This window comes from Miniopterus schreibersii (assembly GCF_964146895.1).
Source record: "Miniopterus schreibersii genome assembly, chromosome: X".
Classification (NCBI taxonomy): Eukaryota; Metazoa; Chordata; class Mammalia; order Chiroptera; family Miniopteridae; genus Miniopterus; species Miniopterus schreibersii.
Window position 1 is genome coordinate 80449734 of NC_138104.1, and position 20025 is coordinate 80469758.

The following is a 20025-nucleotide window of genomic DNA, read 5'->3' on the forward strand; positions in this document are numbered from 1 at the left end:
CCAGTGTTTGAATTTCTCAGAAAGAGCTGTGAAATGGCCAGAAATCCGCCACAGTGGCCTACACTGTTAGTCCGCCAAAGAGACGGACTTTTTAGATTGAACTAGAAGGTCAAGCGAGTCTTAGTTTCTTGAATTCAAAACTAAATCCTTGTAAGTGCAATGTTCTCATGGGATTGAAACAAAACGAAGTCTATACAGACAAATAAGACCTAAGCCAAACAAGGGCCTCCTTAGGGGTACTTTCACTGTAAGATCCAAAGTATTTTACAACTCTTTCAGGAAATCTTCAGTTGACCCAGATATACTGATTTTTCAGTTTCCTCTTTGCTGTCAGAAGAAAACTCATCATGGATTTAGTTAGAGTAGCATATTACTAAGTCAGCTGGGTCTTTTTTTAAGAAGACTTCAAGTAAGGATATATACTCCATCGTGATTTTCTGAAGCTTCATTTAAGCTAGCATTTCACTGCTATACTCTTAGGTTAACGCTTCTCTGGGATTTCTAATTCAAGGGCTTCCAGGAACATTCTTATTGGCCACTAAATACAATATACAGTACATCAGATATCCATTTCTAACTCGAGGTGCCCAATATAAGCTGGGCCATAATATAGGTAGCAGCCCCGAGCCTTTCTCCAGGGAAAATCTAAATTCCAGAGTGGGACTTCTACTTTATGACGGTCACTAGATTTGTGGATTTGATGCCCTTTTTTAAAATGTGAGAAACATGTTTAAGATTTATAAAATTTCACTGTTTACATGTGTTCTGAACTTTCAGAGGGAAAGTTAAAACGTGGTAAAAATTATGAAAAATAATGTACAAATTAAATGGAAGTACATTCTTCAAATGAATGGAGCGTGTCATCTCCATCCAGATGGCGAGGCATCTGCAGGACTAATCTTTGGGTGCTTCTTCAGTTTTGTTTGTTTGTTTGTTTTTAAGTTAAATTTATTTATTTTTTTAATTTTATAAGGGTGTGGGGAGTGGTGGCAGGGAGAAGGCACCCCGGACCCCTCCCGGGACTCCCTCAGGTTGAGGGGACAGGAAGTCAAGAGCTCGGCCCTGGGGCCTTAGGCGTCCAACTCCAGGAGCGACCACAGCATCGAGGAGGCCATCCTGCTGTACCAGCTAAAGAAAAGAAAGGAGGCAAGCGGGGACCCAGTGCAGAAAAGCCCACCGGGGAGGAGCAGCCTGACCCTCCTGCTCACCACGTGAGCCAGGCCCCAAACCCACAAGAAAACGCCAAGCAGGTAGAGGCCATGGAGCTCGGCCCGGGTGGCCTTGACCCTGACCATTCCAGCAAGCCACCAAAAGAAACCCAAGCCCCTGCACCCCCGGGAAACAGAGCGGCCAAGAGCAAGTTTGTGGCAGTACCTTCCAGGGAACAGTCCTCGCCTCGGCTTGGCCCTGGGCAGGGTCCCTGTCCTCTCCCTGCGCTCTCAGGATTTGAGCTCAAGATAGTGGTGTCCTGTGCCTTCTGGTCTTCTCTGCAGGGGTGTCCATGGCTACTAGACGCAGGAAGGACAGCTGTGTCACATGGGGCTGAGCACTGACTGGTCACCACGTTTACAAGCGATTGTCCGGCAGACTTGCCTCAGTTGCCCCAAGTTTTAGAACTCTACGTCATAATTTGACGGTGATGGCCCCGGAGCAAGGGTTACTTTGCAGCCGAGTGGAGTTGGTATTCTAACCTGCAAGTGAATTTTCTGCACGTCCTGCACCCTGGGTTTTAGCAGCGACTCACTGCTGTGCCCAAATGCAGGCCTAGGCCAGCACCGCCGTCATTGTCCGCCTGCGTGACGTGCGCTTGGGGTATCTGTCAAATATCCATTCATTCAAGTGCTTCCAGGAAAAACAATTCACGTTGTCCATGCTTTAAACTTTATTTACTTTTTAAGAAATGCATTGAACACCCAAAAGCAAAAAATCAGCTTGTCTTGTATAGGAGAACTGGTTTTTTAATGCTAATCAATTAAGCTCTACTTACGAATCAAAAAAAATTTATAGAATATAAATTTTTGGAAAAACAATTTTTAGTGCTGATAGAATAGGCATTTTTTTATCCCATAAGAGAAAAGTGCCCTAGGTGATTTTAAATTCTTTTTGTAAGTCATGCTATCCCAGTGATGCATAATTGTTCTTAGATTTGTAAGATGGACAGATTAGATATGTTCTTCCCAAAGTTCACTGTGGCTCCTTAAATTTTTGAAAATGCCATTTTAAATTTTGTAGTGTGTTTCTTTCACACTTAAGTTTCCCATCACCCAATCTTTAGATCACTGTTAAATATACTGCTCTTTTCCTAGTTTGGATATGTCATATTTAATGATGCCAAAGATCTTTGAAAGGGCGTTTTCATATTTGTAACCAAGATACAGCAAGTTTATATATAAACTTGAGCTGGAAGAAAACAGGTTTTAAATCTCAGAAGATTTTCTCCGATCTCTCCTGAAAATCAGCTCCAGCATAGTCGTTGAATATCAGTTATATTTTAGTATTAAATCTCCTTTCCCTAACATTTTGCCAGGTTGCAAATGTATTTTTTAAAAATACTGTTGGATATTGATGGCTGAGCTGCTGGGTTTACTGATGTGACATTGGAACTTTGTTCCTAATCACTCAGATTCTTCAAAGAAAATGTAAAGAAAGCTCTTATTACATAGTGTGTGTTTCCAGAGCAAGTCATTTCAGTTCCCATTTGTTGCTCAGCGTGAACTCGAGAACACCATTCTCATCTGCCTTACTAGGATCACGGGCACATTTCATTACATATTTTGCAGCTAAAATAGTTGACCCTTGAAAACTTGGCTTTTTCCCCAGTGAGGAGCTTATTCGCTGTCTCTGGAGTAAGTGCTCAAATGGTGGCTGCCATTGAACTTCAGTGTTTCCTGCAAGTCTCCCGACCCACTCATTTGGTCCATGTGTGCAGTCTAGTTGCAAAAGTTATCCTCTTTCTCAACTAACATACATTCTGGTCCTTACATTTGGTTTTCTCTGTGCTGAGAACTTAGTGGGACACATAACCCAGTGACAGTAACTTTATAGATTCTCTGGCAACCGTTCCATTTTAAGTGTTGACCTTGCTAAATGCTGTGTATAAACTATGAGCAAAACAAAGGCTTCTGTTTGAGGACTGGAAATCAGAAGGAAGTGAGATATAACGGAGTATGGTAAAAAAAATGAAATGATTTAGTGTTTTGAATGTAAATTAAAAGAGACATATTAACTGATTCCTTCATCCTTGTATTTGAACGTGCAGTCTCAGGAGAGTTGAATTTAGTATTACCACCACCTTTATTCTGTTTTGTTTAAAACAGCCCATCTCAAATATCAAATGTGGCCTCCTAATGGAACTGCATTCACGCTCCTCAAGGCAGGCACATGAAGCATGTCCACGGAGCTGTGTGTGGTTGTATCTGACCCAGCGCCAGAAACTGGCAGAGAACCAGCCTGCCTGGGTGCGAGACTGTGAAACAGTCTGTTTCCTTTGCAGCTGTTTACATTTCCTCTTTTTGGTCATTTTTTTAAAATAAAAAGTGCTGAGGTTAGGTAGCTATAATCTCATTAGAAAGAAAAAAACTAATAGATTCATTCTTGTTTCCTCTCTAGGGATAATTTATTAACATTCTTCCCTCCCTCCATCTCACCTGCTACACTTCAGCTTTACAAACACATTTGATAGCTTCAAATTTCAGAAAAGCAAATAGCAAAAGGAATATATTTTGACATTTTAATCCATCTTGAACTTAAGCTTCTAGCGCAGTCAACTACAGTTCTCAGGCCAAATCCAGCCAGCCACCTGTTCTTGTAAGTTTTATTGTAACACAGCCATGACCATTCATTTATGAATTGTTAATGGCTGCCTTCACATACATGGCAGGGTTGAGGAGCTGTGACAGAGTTCAGATGGCCCTCAACGCCTGAAATATTTACCATCTGGCCAGAATAGGATTAGGATTCTAACATTCTTTAACAGGGCAAGGCTTGTAGTTGATTGGCTAATATCTTTTAAATCATATTTAGTGAGTTTTTTTCCTACAGCCTATAAGTGACATTTTTTACAGTTCTTTCCCCAAATATTTGCTGAAAGTATCTCCCTGAAGGCACGAGACTTCGTGTATTACTGAATTATAACATACACCGAAGAGGTCTGGTATGAGAGAAAGGACATCACATCAGGAGGCCACGGTTTTGTCCCTGCTGCTGTGGCTGCAGGACCCTGAGCTTCACCTCACTGGACCTCACCTTGCCCTTCTTAAAGCGGAAGAGTTGAACCATGTTAATATCTAAGATCTCTTTTACCCTGACACATTTTATGAAGTGAGTCATACTTGAAACATACAAAAAAAGAAAAGGATTAAATCCGGTCAAAATATAATTCCTTAATTTTGAGGAAGATCGTTTAACTGCACAAGCAGGACTAAAGATAAATGGTATCTGATTCCTAAAGAAACAAGCTAAGAAATAACTCTTCCCACTGTTTATTTTTGTTCCTCTGAATTTTTTTTAAATATCTATTTACAGTTCCTGTGTACCAGTTCAGATACTCATTTTTTGAAGAAACATGTATACTCAGCCCCATGCCAAGTGCTGTTATGAAATGTCAGAGAATTCAAGAGTCTGATCGTGGAGAAAAGAAAAAGGCACCTAAACAGGGGGTTCTGTAAACTTGTCCCTTACACAGCCATTGCCCTCTTGGTTGGTAATGCCCTTGGTGTGGCAGGCATCCAGATGTTGGCTCTGTCCTGGGTTACTTCTGCCCCCAGGTGTTACTCCTCAGCTACTTGCTTCTGGGTCCTCTTGTGCTGTGCAGACACCCTCTCGGGCAGGGCTCCGTCAGGATGGCTCCAGCCAGATTACTTTCTGAGACAGAGATGTGACTGTGGGAAACACACATTCTCTCCCCAGCATACAAGTGTGGGTGGCTCTATCACTGGCCTCCCCCTGCCTACCCTACCTACCCCCAGGCAGCCTCCACCCAGGAAAAAGGCAGACAGCAGTCTCTTTTCATTGGGACCCCAAATACCACATATCAAGCTGCCCCAAGGATTCTGTCACGGGGGGGGGCTCCTTCCCGGTGCACCAAGACAGGCCTTCTAAGTTGCTGTAACTCAGCAAGCATTCCTCTAGAGCAGGGGTGGGGAACATCCAGCCCTGCCAAGGCAACCGCAGGCTGGACTCGAAATTTAATAAATCTAGGAGCTTTTTTCATAGCAAATTTTTAAGTTGATAATTTCGTATGGCCCTCAAATGATCTTATAAATATTCAAATGGCCCTTGGCAGAAAAAAAGGTCCCCCACCCCTGCTCTAGAGACTGAGCTAGTGAGCTCTCCTTGCTAGTTCTCCTAGTTGGTGTGAATGGTTCTTTTGGAGCATCCACCATCCTTCACTTGCATGGGGAAGGGGGCAACTCCCTCTCCTTTCTTCCCCATCGAGAAGGAGAGGGGAAAATCAAATACTTGCTCTCCTCATGACTCCTACAGATCCCAGGCTCCTACCTCTATAGGCAGAGTGGGGTGCTGGGGTGAATGTGGAAGGACAATTTTGGCCACCTTTCAGCAAGCCCTAGGGGGATGGTCTGGCAGTTTCATAGCCCACTTGGTGCCACTTTTACTTCCTATTGACCTTAGCTCTTGGCTTTAGCTAAAAGTCCAAATCAGTCAAGTCCCAAATCACATTATTCTGAATATTCTTTGTACGTCATGGACTCGGTTGCCCTCAGACTTTGACTCTACCTGAATTTGAACTTTGAGTTCTGAATTTCATCTCATAGGCAGCATACAATATGAACATGACCCATAAGAATGAGAAGTTGAAAAGCTGCATATTTCTCACTACTGTTTTAAACGCTTTAATGTTACATCACATTCAAAATTTCCTCCTCTCACTTTGCATTTGCTTTGCCACATTTCTCAAATACTTTGTATTTGTTACGGTATCCCTAAAATATTTTGAGTCCCTAAGGCAAAAATACAGTCATAGAAGTTGATGGGGGAAAGTGAAGGTCGGCATGTCATGCATTTACATCCAGATAGTCCCCTACTCCCTTCCAGTTGATATTGCTGGAGACCAAACTACTCTCAGGTCCTCAAAGGGGTCAAGCTGTCATATGTTTCTGGGCCATTGGTTATACATGTCTTTGAAATTTGTGAATCCTTTGAGGACAAAAATTCTCATCTTTTTCATCTTTAACTCTAGTAAATAGAGCCCCACTGCCTAGTGCATAGTAGGACCTTAATAAATATTGGATGGATAAATGATGGATGGATGGATGGATGGATGGATGGATGGATGGATGGATGGATGGACAAATCAGCAAAGGGTCACTTCTTCCCACTGATACTGATGTAAGCTTCTTCCCCACCCCTTCTTGCCTTGGATCTTAGTTGCCTTTTTGGTTAATGAGCAGACAGTTGAGATTTTCCATCTATTCGTAGCCACGTGGACACTATCTATTCTGTCCAGTGCCTGCCTTGAGAGCTCCAGTCCTGTGCTCTCCTAGGAGCTGGAGGAGCAGAGCCCAGTGCTCCTACCTCAGACAGAAGACCTTTTTGTTTTTAATTCCTTACTACTGTATCTGCCTTTGACATTAAGCATCCCACCTCCCCCTCATCTCACCACTAGTTAAATTGAACTTTGGGTGAATGTGTAATGAATTGGACCAGGCCAGACCAAAGGAGCAGAGGAAATTTTGGTCTGAGCACTTTCCTTGGAGCAGGGCCTTCAGAATCACCCCAGCTGATTATGCTACGAGTCCTCAAGAAATCACCCTGACATAAGACCTAGGGAACCGTACTTGGCATAGTAAGACAGAACCAAAAATAAAATGTCTCCAGTGACAGTGAGTGCAATTCTTGGAGCTGTGGGATTTTTGTTGCTTTGTGAGTAAAAGCAAATGTGTATCTATTAAGTGTGTAAATAGAAATATATACTAATCATAGTTGAGAAATTTGAAAGTAGTTCTAGTAATAGGCCTTGGTCAAGAAAAAGACAAAATTTTTGTGGTGAAGATAGGCCTCATAGAGTGATAGTACCGTCAACTTGTGAAGCCTCTGATTAAGTATTTTTTCATACAGTAGTATTCGAGTTTTTAAAATCTTTATTTTTCATGCGGTTTTTTTATTTTGTTTGATTGTCAATATTCCGACATGTCAGGTGATAACTATGTCTACTTTTTAAGTGTTACATATTTTTCAACGTGTTTTTTTAACTTATGGGTCCTTCCATTGTGAGAAGCAGGTTGACCTCTCAGCTAGCATGGAGGAGTTAAGAAAGGACAAAACCAACCCCCGAAAGAATCCCCACATATTTTAGAGAAGTTAGGAAATAGAAGTGGCAGACCAGCCAGGATCATTTTTAACTTGTTACTTTACAAAGCAGACTGTTGAATGAGACATTTCATCTGCGATAGAAATTAATATTTCAATTGCATTTCTACACTATAGAGATTTTTCTGGAACAAAGTAATTTTCTCAAGAAAGTTAAATTTTGGGATCATTTAGATTTGTGGGGTTTTTTAATATATTTAGATTCTTTCAACGTCTTCTCCTACTCTGTGCATTACAAATTCAAAAGGAAAAAAGTTTATGTCCCTGATTTCCTGTTTAAGGATGCCAGCACTGATACTGTTAATGAACAGCCCTAGTAAAACAAGCATAAACCTTTTGTGAGAACATTCCTTCCTGGAAGGAGCTGGGTTTGCCCTTTCCCAAGATTTAGATTTCTGTGAAAATTCTTTCAGTCGTGTCTTGGCCAGAAAGCGTTCTTTCATTTTACTCTGTATTCATCTTATTAAATGTTGCTTCTATCAGAGGAAAAAATACAGTGATTACAGAGATATTGATGAATTTAAAATGACAAGGCAGTCACCACATTGACAGGATTTTGGACCATCTCTTTGAACAGTATTTTTTAAAAGATACGCATACGAGTTATATTCCAACAAGTTTCCTTGAATGAACAAAAGATGATTAACCAGAAGATCCCACTGAAATCATCAGCCTGCCTTTTTAAGAGGAAAATATTGTTTAGTGAAGTAATAAATATGAAGGTCTGAATTTTAGCAAAGAATGATGAATGTTGATTGGATTTTCTCCTTTGCTTTTAGCTTTATGACAAAATTAACACAAAGTCTTCGCCACAAATCAGGAATCCTCCTAGTGATGCAGTTCAGAGAGCCAAAGAGGTAAGTGATGAATTTTGTAAACGCATCTGGGTGCATATTTGCTACCTTTGTTGAAAACATTTCTGTACAGGAAGAGGCAGTTTCCTTGGCATCACAAGGGGACCATTATACTCAGATTTAGTATTTCTAAGTTTATCACTGAGCATTTGCATACAGAAAAGAAAAAATATCACAGAGCAACATTGCCTAGATTTCCAGTTCTGGTTCTGCTGTGTAAACTTGAACATGGCAACATATCAATTCTGCTTCTCTTTTTTAAAGAAAAATAGTTATTTTACTGCACTAGGTAGAAACAGACATGCTCTGAAAATCTGAGTCGCTTTTCTAAGGTGGTAATGTTTGAAAGTTAATTAAATATCTATAGCATCTAAGTTCAGAGATGAGTCATTTCTGTAAGTTGTTGGTTAATGTACATCTGTCACAGACATTTTTAAACTTTTTAAATATAGTAAGATGATACTGTAGAAAGTTTGGAAAATAAAAATTCATCCACAACCCTGTCACCCTAACATAGTAATTTTCATTTGCATATCCTTTTCCAGTCACTGTCCATTTGAATATAAATTTTTATACACAGTCAAAACGTATCTTTTTTTTTTCTAACATTATATAATGAGCACTTTTCCATGTTTCTCATTGGTCTTTATAAATATAAGTTCTAATGACGGCATCATTTTTCTTTGTTATTACTAAATTATAATGAATTAGCAATTCCTCCTTTGTTAGACACCTAGTGGGGGGGGTTCACTTTTTGATGTTATAGAAGTCTTTATGCAAATAAACATTTCTATTTGAAAAAAAATTTTTTCTTATGAAGTGAGATTACTAAATGCAAGAATATGAAAGACATAATTCCTTCCCTATCAGATGTTAAACACAAGATCTATACTGGAAAATATCGTATATTCATTGAGAAACAAGACCTAGGACGGGGGGCTTTGCGGCCTGCCCTCATCTTGGTCAGGGCACCAGCCAGAAGAGGGCCTCTCTGACTTTGGAGACCATCCCTCAGCTTTTAAAAACATAGATTGTGAGAATAGCAGGACACCAGAGAGAGTATATGGTTTCATCCTTTCCTTTTCTGGTAGAGAAACTCGAAGCATAAAATACAGCAAGGAGAACTGGTTTATTATTATTAACAAAATTAATTACCAGCATAACCAGTACTTGTTAAACATGCATTTAGATAAGAAAGAAACCCTGTAGTTTCGGTTTGTCCCCTGATGTGGTTGAGTAGCACTTTGATATGCTGCTGAAACCTAAGCCTTAGGCTCAGTGACCTCACCACATCCCTCCCTGCCCCAGTACTAAGTCCTCCTGGGTGAGGTGAGAGGTTCCTACTGGATGGATGACTTTCGGGCCCAACATCCAGTCCTGCTGAAGCAATCCCCCGATTAGCTCAGCTTTTGGAATTGAGTGCAATTTGTATAACCTGAGTCCAACCATCTACAGTTAAGAATCACAGCGGTATGTTTACTCTGAAAGACAGCAGAGGCTTTCCCCTGGGCTCAGATCACGATCAAATTTTAAATGAGTAAACTCCATCTCGGTGGTAAGGGAGAGCTTTTGAAGAACCATTCCATTTGAAAACAATCATTTTTACCTGTGCAGAGAAAATGTTAACAACGAATTAGTGAAGAAAATTTGAGTGCAAAGAGAAACGTTTGGGTTTTATTATTATTATTTTATTATTATTATTATTATCATTATCAGTCTCTTGGACACCCTGTCAGTGAATCCAGGAACCACTGGCAGAGGATGGTTCTGTCTGTGTGAGGAGATGAGTGCGGAGACTAACTCTGATCCTGCCAGGCTGCAAAGAAAATTACTTGTGTTTCTCCTTTAAATTGTTTTTATTTGAGCCTATGTCATTGTAATCATTTTAAAAGGAATTTATAGTTTCGTTACTGTAAAAGAAAGCTGTTATTAACTTTTTATTATAGATTCATGTTGATAGTGAGTTTGGAAAAAAGTTTGCAGAGGTATTTTACCGTTAAGTTAATTAAGTTACTTACACTTGTAATAAATATGTGTTGTGGGCTTGCCATTTTATATTTTTCAATAACCTTTTAGGTTAGAGTTGGATAATGTAGGCAAGGAGTATTACAGCAATTTTTAAATTTTTATTGCCATCAATGTAGTTCTTTTATATATTAATAACCTTTGAATAAAATGATGGATTTTTTTCCAAAATAATTGTTTTGCTGCCATAAAAATTCATCCATAATTTTTAATTTAAAAGACTTCTCTATTTTTTAAATCTTGACTCTTGTCTGCACTATTATATATTGTGCTTATTTTTTATTTTTTAGGTATTGGAAGAAATTTCATGTTACCCTGAGAACAATGATGCAAAGGAACTAAAGCGTATTTTAACACAACCTCATTTCATGGTAAGTAATAATCAAACTTCCACGGAACTGAAGCCTTACTTTCAAAAGAAGTTCTTAATACTCTTAATTTTTTTTATTAAAGTATAGTTGGCATTCAGCATTATGTTACTTTCAGGTGTACATCAGACTGATTTGACATTTTTGTACCTTACGCTGTGATCACCACAAGAAGTCTAGTAACCATCTGTCACTGTACAGAGTTATTAGGATATAATTAACATATTCCCTGTGCCGTATACTGTGTCCCCATGGCTTATTTATTCTTTAACTAGAAGTTTGTACCTCTTACTCCCCTTCACCTTTTTTTAAAAAAGTAGTTTTTAACAGTCCTCATGAAACAGCCATCTTCATCAAATGCATTTTTATCCGTATATCAGACTGTTAAAATTACATTACAAAGTAATACCAGCGACATTAAGATTCTTTTGTTTACTCTGTGTCGCAGTTATAAAGATGCTATTTTTGAGGTGGCTCCTCAAAGACTGTGCAGTCATCGGACAAGGAATCTGCTTCCTGACAGGACAGCCTGAAGTCGCTAGGGCTGTTTATGTTACTTAAACCACAGAGAGCTCAAATTGGAGTCAGTGTTCACTCATAAAGAATTCTCTGAACGTAGGTGATATATTGGAAGAGTTACAGCTCTTTACAGTGCTTTTCTTCATTCATTTCTACTGTATAAATGGGATAGTATCTGTATTTAGGCAGTTATTATAAAGCTAAATAGTTAAACAGAACTCAAGATAGATGAGATACCTTTCTGTAGAAGAAGGTTCACAAGTTGTCTATCTAACTGTAATTCAAAAGCATGATTACAGATGGAAATTTACGTTAAATATAACATTTTTGAAACATGACACACTGGTATATGTGGAATATATGTGAAAAGTGGACAATCCAGGTAACTGCCCTTTGGGAGAAAATATGACTTAAAAGGTATGTTCTTATTATTACTATGAGGTGATATTTTTAAAATAACAGTACCCGGGCTGGGCGTGGCTCGGTGGTTGAGCATCGATCCAGGATCCAGGAGATCGGGGTTCGATTCCCAGTCAGGACACATGCCCGGGTTGTGGGCTCGATCCCCAGCAGGGGGCGTGCAGGAGGCAGCCGATCCGTGACTCTCATCATTGATGTTTCTCTCTCTCTCCCTCTCCCTCCCTCTCTCTGAAATCAATAAAGACATATATTTTTTAAAAATAATAAAATAACAGTAACAGTGTAAGTGTACCATATCAGTTACTGTGCATTTTGGCACGCATTGTCCTATATGACACAGTGCTTTAAAACATTCACCCAGCCATTGAAGTAGAATTTTTCCGCAAAGTGACCACTGGAAAGAAACAATGGCCATGTTCACCCCAACTCCCACCCAAGCGTGAAAGGCTGAACTCGAGTGTCATCCTTGAGGATGGTCGCCTTGATTCCATGTGGTTACGGGAAACCGGGCCCGGCCGGCTCCTGTTCATACTCACCTGTGCAGCATTCTAATCATGCTGGCAGGTCCCGCCCCAGTGAATAGGCACATTTCCCCTCAGCTTCACTGTTCTCATTGACTTTATGATCGTATTTAATCACTATTATTATCTGTCTCACGGGCCAGGAAAATAAACAAACTCAAGGCCTTAATAGTATCCTCAAGTTTGAGAAATCAGGAGTTAATTACCCGTGCTTAATATTCTCATGTTCCCTGAAATATTCACATGTTTCATGTGTAGGCCATTTCCCCCAGATTATAATTAATTTCCCTTTAGCCACCATGTCTTATAAAGTGTAAAAGCGGTTAAAGCTGTGGATTCAGATGGACCTGGGGTTGCCACCCCTAGCTCTGTGAACTCTGACTCTCTGAGCCAACCTCATGAAGTTGGAGTAAAAATTAAATAAAAAATTAAGTAGACGATATGTCTACCATGCTTAGCACAGTGCCTGACATATGCTTGATGCCTAATAAATGGTAGCTAACAAACATAATTAGTTATCCCATAGTGTCTTATCATGTGTAGGTACATAGTATGTTCTCAGTAAAACACTGAATGGATTAGGAACTTGCCCATTTGCAGATAGGTTAGCCTCACCTCAGCTGTTCTGTGCAGTGTATTTTCCATAGATAGAAACCTGTACATTTTGGACAGACATGTCTTTCTATAAATTGCTAAGTAATTTCAGTTCAAGTCAGAGAATGATATATGACCATTTGAGAACCCTAGATCTTTCAGATTTTATGTAAGCTAAATAAAGAAATTAATATATACCCAAATAAGAGCCTTTTTTTAAGGTTGAGGTTTTTTCAAAACCATCAATGCTCTGATGCCTCTGTGTCTCACAACTTACCTACCTTCAGAGCCCTGATTTTTTTTGCTTTTCTGAAGTCAGAGAAGTTAATACGCGCATTGCTATTAGTAAACATTTCAGAAATAATAAATAATTCTTTTAATTTCTGAATATCTAGATAGATACTTAAAAGATATTTTCATTCATTCATCAAATATGTAATTGCCTACTATGTGCCAGGCACCATGCTAGGCACTAAGGATAGTGGTGATTGGGACAAACAAGGTCCCTCATGGAACTTCCATTCTAATGGGGGTGGGATGACAGTAGATTGGTGAGCAAGTAAACTAACAAGGTAATTTCTTACCATGATAATAACTTTGAGGAAATGAAAGGATAATAGAGCAGAGATGATAGTAAAATGGGAACTACTTTAGATAGTCAGGGGATAGCCCTTCAGAGGCGTTAACACATGAGCCAAGACTTGTTATATGAAAGAACCAACCCTCTGAACTCGCAAACCTGGGGAAGAGCGAATACAAAGGCCCACGGGCAGGAAGGACCTTTGTAGGGCAGAATACAGAAGGCAGGCCCATTGTGGCTGGGACACAGTAAAAAAGGCAGCGAGTGGTCCAAGAAGAGCTAGAAGATAGGGCCTTCCCGGCCAGGGTAAGGAGTCTGGATTTTCTCTTGATCGCAGTAGGATGGCCTGAGTGATTGCAAGCAGGAAAATATTACCAGATCTGTGCTTTAGGGGGTAAAGATAAAAGTTAAAAGAAGGAGACCAATGAAGAGGCCGTTGTGAGAGGTGGTAGAGACTTGGAGAAGGATGGAGATGGTAGAATAACGGACAGATTGAGATTCGGCATCAGAGATGGTTGAATACAACAGGACTTGCTGACGGTGGGGATGAGAGGTGGTGTGACTCAACCCTTTTATAGTTCCCAGAGGAAACGGCCCTGGAAAGGCGAAGAGGCTTGCTTGAGGTCGTCCACCTAGTCAGTGGCCTCCCTGAGGTCCAAAACCCAGATCTTACTGACTCCAAAGCCCATGCTCTTAAAAGCGGGCTGACTTGTTATGAGGATCAGTTTTCCTATAAACTTAACTTGAGCTCATTGGTCATTCCCAAGTAAGCATGTTTGGATAATGCCCCATGTGGGAAATATTATTCTGAGCTATATATACTATGTTAAATAAACTTTTAAGTGCAGAAACTTTCTGTCTTATAAACATTTTAAAATCATGGGTTCAGAATCTTAGTATTTTTAAAGAAATATTAATAACTAAAGGGAAATATCTCAATGCTTGTAATATGTTGTTATTATGCCAAGGTTTGGGAGTTATTCTTAGTACATTTATAATTTCACACTTACTTGTTCAATTATCTGGCTTTTTCTTTGTTTTCTGACATGAAAAACATGAGGCTTTAACATTGAATTGCCTAACACTTAAAAATGCAGAGTAATTAAAGGAGTAAATAAGTATAGATTTAAATTTTTTAAAGCCTATAATCTAAAGGTCATGATAAAAATATATATATATTATCACTCTAATACCTTTTTCCGTTATTCCATTTGAAACACTGATTTTTTAAAAAGAACAGATCCTGGCCCTGGCTGGGTAGCTCAGTCGGTTAGAGCATTGTCCCGATACACCAAGGTTGCAGGTTCGGTCCCTGGTCAGGGCACATACTAGAAGCAACCAATGAATGCATAAATCAGTGGAACAACAAATCAATGTTTCTCTCCCCCTCCACCTGCCTCTGTCTCTCTCTAAAAATAAAACTTTTAAAAGAGAACAGGCCCTTTGCTTATTGCAATTATAAAATATAAAACAACAAGGATAAAGACAAATATTAATAGAAGTTAATGCTTTAATTTTTTTTGTTAAAAAATCAGATCTAGAGCAGAAGATTTTAACACCAAATTTGTATCATACTTTCCCAAAAAACAAAATGGTTAAAATCACGTTAGATTGTCATGAAAATTTCGTTAAGTGGTAAGTTTTATGATTTGTAATTAAGATGCCAGAGGAACTACTTTTTTAACCTGAAATTCATATTTTTTCTATTCATTTTAAAGTAGTCAGATTTTTTCACTCTCCTCTGAAGTTGTTGCCTCGTTCATATCCTTATTACAGTACAAAAAGTGAAAATGTTTCTTTCCTATTACATGATTCTTTTTATGTAATTAAAAATAACAGCTATTTGAACTTAATACCAATTGCTCAATCATCCCTTTTTTTTTTTTTTGAAGAAAAATATTCCAACTTTGAGTTTCCTCTTTTTTTTTTAATGTTTCTTTATCTTTATTGTTGAGAATATTACAGATGTCCCCTTTTTACCCCCATCGATCCCCTCCACCCCACATCCATCCCACCCCCAGGCTTTCCCCAGACCAATGCCTGTGTCCATGGGTTATGCTTATAAGCATATAAGGTCTTTGATTAATCTCTCCTCACCCACTCCCCCCTCCTCGCCTTCCCTCTGAGATCCCTCAGCCTGTTCCATGCTTCTATGTCTCTGGATCCACTTTGTTCATCAGTTTATTTTGTTTATTACATTCCACATATAAGCGAGATCATGTGGTACTTGTCTTTCTCTGGCTGGCTTATTTCACTTAGAATAATACCTTCTAGTTCCCTCCATGCTGTGCCAAAGGCTAAAAGGTCCTTCCTCTTTACAGCTGCGTAGTATTCCATGGTGTAAATATATCACAGCTTTTTTATCCACTCATCTACTGATGGGCACTTGGGCTCTTTCCAGATCTTAGCTATTGTAAACTGTGCTGCTATGAACATAGGGGTGCATATATTCTTTCTGATGAATGTTTCAGGATTCTTAGGGTACATTCCTAGGAGTGGAATCACTGGGTCAAATGGCAGCCCCATTTCTAATCTTTTGAGGAAGCTCCATACTGCTTTCCACAGTGGCTGCCCCAGTCTGCATTCCCTCCAGCAGTGCACCAGGGTCCCCTTTCTCCACACCCTCGCCAGCATGTGTTGTTTGTTGACTTGTTGATGGAGCCATTCTGACAGGTGTGAAGTGATACCTCATTGTGATTTCAATTTGCATCTCTCTGATGATTAGCGATGTTGGCATACTCTTTTTAATGGCGTTTTGTTTTGTTTTGTTCTGTTTTGTTTTGTTTTGTTTTGTTTTGTTAATCCTCACCCAAGGATATTTTTCCCATTGATTTTTTAGAGAGAGTGGAAGGGAGGGGGAGAGACAGAGAGACAAACATTGATGTGAGAGGGACACATAGATTGGTTGCCTTCTGCATGCACCCCCACCGGGGCCGGGGGTCAAGCCTGCAACTGAGGTACGTACCGTGCACTTGGCTGGAATCGAACCCAGGACACTTCAGTCCGTGGGCTGCGCTCTAACCACTGAGCCAAACTGGCTAGGGCTAATGCCCTTTTCTTTCTAAACAATCTGTAAGTGGTCCCTTGTTTTCTGTTTGCAGACACATTGGCACTTCAGGTTAAGTTTGATTTTGTGGTAGCAGTCTTTTACAGTGGCAAATTATGGTTAACATCAAATATAACATCATTTGGGGACATAATTTGAGCACTTTTCTTTTAAAGTTCAATTTGGGTGTTATTTGGGAAACCCTAGTGATTCCTTATAAGTAATACATTAAAATACAAGCGTTTGCTTATATATTTAAAAGGATAAATAGAAATCATTTGCAAAACACAGCATAAACACTTTCTCCAACCCATGTAACTGGCATTATAACTTCATAAAAGCTTAGTTCTCTGTTTGCCTGGCTCTATATCCTCCAGCCATACAAAGCATCTTTTTTAAAATTCACTGATTATGGAAGACACATCTATAACTGATACAATTAACCTAATTTTAGCAGATGACATTTTCAGTTTGTCCATTATTGATTTTTGCTTTCTGCACTAAGTCTTAGTCTCTTAAGTGGCCACAATTAAACCCGAAAAATAGGCATTTACCCACGTAGCACAACCTCCACCCTTGGGCTCTGGGTACCAGTGCAGGGTGTAGTAAGGCAGTGGAGCCAAGATGCCCAGGGCCATGGTGGAGCCCTGCTCTCAAGCTGTGCACTGCTTAGTGCCCCTTTCATGCCCCTCACCCAGACCCCCGTTTAGACCAGCCCTCTGAAATCTTGGAAATATCTGCCATTTCCTTTAGAAACCCAAATGCATGTATCGCTCCAAGCACATGCTGTATTGATGACAAATCAACACCATCTTCTTTATAACTGTATTGCATTGTTACTTTATTTTTGCCTTGTATGCATGCCTTTAAAATTAAAATAGCCAAGTCATAACTTTGATAAGCCTTTTAATTAAATAACTTAATTGGAGATGCTAAGGGTTATACTTTCAAAGCAGTTCTGATTGCATTTTATTATCTCCAGATATTTCATTACCACGCAGATCACAGATTAAGGCAGAACTGAATTTATAGTTAGCACACAAGAAAACATAATCTGTGTAAAGCTCCAAACATACTGATAGTCGGCTGTAAAATCTCTTTGAAGTAGAAATGTCCAAATATTCATGCTTATTAAAAACTTTTTTATGATGGTACCAAAAGCATAGTACATGAAAGAATATCCTTTTTTAGGGAAATAAGGGGTATTTGTTATCCAGTTCCACCAAGATGACATATGCAGATATCAATACAAAGAAATCACTTTTTCTTTGTTAAAAGGCTTTGCAAAAGGAAGTCATAATGATAATTGTCAACTTATTTTTCATTTAGTCAAGTGCTCCAAAAAAATAGAAATGAATAAAAATATTAGGTAGGTTTAGATTTTAAGCTCTGTGTCATATGTGATATTTTAGAAAACTACTTTTTTTTTCAGGTTCACTTGTCTGTGTTTTCATTTCTTTTGCTAAGTCATATATTATAAATTATCTTCATCCTTTAGGTTATGTAACAGAGTTATTGTTAATACTATCAATGAAAGATTTTCTCAGCACACCAATTATTGCACTGTTTCTTTTTTTAATGTATCTTTATTGATTTCAGAGAGAGGAAGGGAGAGGGAAGAGAGAGATAGAAACATCAATGATGAGAAAGTCGTTACTGGTCAGCTGCCTCCCCCCGACTGGGGTTCAAGCCCACAACCCCGGGCATGTGCCCTGACCAGGAATTGAACCTCGATCTTCTGGATCCTCGGTCAATGCTCAACTGCTGAGCCACACCCAGCTGGGCTCACTGTTTCTTATTTAATTTATTTCCATTTTAAGCCCTGGAACAAATTTGCCACCTCTATTTACAGATGAGTCTTTCTGCTAAATTATTTGAAATTGCATTATGTCAGCCTTTATTTGAGCAAGTTAGTTGGTACTTTCTTATAACATCAGACAACACGTCTAACCCAGGTAATCAACAAACACATGCATTCATTGATTTACTCATTCATTCATGCATTCATTCTTTTTTATTCTATCGTGATTATTTGTCATAAAGAAATCAGGGTATAGTTGTACCTAGGTGTAATGTGTTTTGAGTTCTCTGCAGATGAGATATACCTTTGAGAGGCAAAAAGTAATTTTAGGTATGTTTATAGATCTCTGCTGGAATAGTACTATTATTAATATTTTACTTCCTTCATAAAATACTAGGCCTTACTTCAGACTCATGACGTAGTGGCACATGAAGTTTACAGTGATGAAGCATTGAGAGTCACACCTCCTCCCACCTCTCCCTACTTAAATGGTGATTCTCCAGAGAGCGCCAACGGAGACATGGATATGGAGAACGTGACCAGAGTTCGGCTGGTTCAGTTCCAAAAGAACACAGATGAACCAATGGTAAGTAAGAAAAGGAGGTTTTCTGTACTCTCATAAAATGCCAGCATGAGTTAGAGTGCCTAACTTCAACCTATATTACCAGGAGATGGAGAGAGAAGTAGGGCATGGATAGTGTTAAAAAAAAAATCAGTTTCCAGATCCTCATTTCACCACAGGCCCCCCACTGCTGCCTAGAATTGTGCTGACATTATGCCTAAGGCAGGTTGGTTCTCCTTTCCACCTCTTCTTTCACAGTTGCTCTTCAACTTTACAAAAACAAAACAAAACAAAACGAAAAAGCATACCTGATACATGACTCCAGAGTGTGAAAACCTCTGGGCAGCAAAAAAAGGGACAATTTGAAATCTTGCCATTGGTGTTGAAAAAGTGAATGTCTAATAACATTGTTTAAAAAACATCCTTTTAAATAAGTCTCATGGTTTCCAGATCTTCTAATTAAGATGAGTAATTTGGAATGCATTCAAAGAATTGAATAATGTTGCTAAAATAAAATGGACTATGCAGTTACTTCCAAAGAATCCTACCCATGGAAGGAATTCCATTCACATCTACCTATTTAATATGAATTAATTTTCGCAATGCTTAGAAATAGCATTGAAATGGAATCGATGCTGACCCCTACCTCATTCTCATAGAATTGACATGGATTAGGAAGATCAAAGAAAGGTTCCTTGGTGTTGACCGAACGAAAGTGGGACCCAGGGTGGATAGGGCAGAGTAGAGAACATCCAGGCAAACCAAGTAGCATGTGCAGAAACCTGGAAGTAAAAAGGCTCTTAGCATAGTTTCAAAATGGAAAGAAGAAACCACAACTGGACTATAGAAAACAAAGTGAGCCCAGCCAGCATGGCTCAGTGGTTGAACATCAACCTAGGATCCAGGAGGTCGCAGTTCGATTCTCCGTGAGGGCACATTCCCTGGGTTGTGGGCTTGACCCCCAGTGGGGGCGTTCAGGAGGCAGCCGATCAATGACTCTCTCATCATTGATGTTTCTATCTCTCTCTCTCCCTCCCCCTTCCTCTCTCTGAAATCAATAAAAACATATTTTTTTTTAAAAAGAAAGAAAACAAGGTGAGTGGCAGGAACCAGAGCACACAAGTGTTGAAAGACATGTTAAGGATTCTGCTCTTTATCTTTAAAACATTAGGAAACTATTGAAGAGTTTTAAGCATGGTGATAAAAGCAGATTTTCATTTGAGAAATCATCATTCTGGAAAATGGATTAGAGGAGGACAAAATAGGGTATGGAGCCCGGCCGGGCGTGGCTCAGCGGTTGAGCATCGACCTAGGATCCAGGCGATCGGGGTTCGAGTCCCAGTCAGGGCACATGCCCGGGTTGCGGGCTAGGCAGCTGGTCAATCACTCTCTCGTCATTGATGTTT

The 20025-nt window shown here is 39.4% G+C and overlaps 1 protein-coding gene across 4 annotated transcripts in view; it reads left to right on the plus strand.

Moving 5' to 3' along the window:
* The window catches only part of CASK (calcium/calmodulin dependent serine protein kinase), a 370370-nt gene that overhangs the window by 292359 nt on the left and 57986 nt on the right, over positions 1-20025 (plus strand). For all 4 annotated transcript variants that reach the window (XM_081126670.1, XM_081126672.1, XM_081126671.1 and 1 more), the window contains exons 12-14: positions 8109-8186; positions 10499-10579; positions 18455-18643. In XM_081126670.1, the coding sequence (XP_080982796.1) occupies positions 8109-8186; positions 10499-10579; positions 18455-18643 (348 nt within the window). The remainder of the gene's footprint in view (positions 1-8108; positions 8187-10498; positions 10580-18454; positions 18644-20025) is intronic.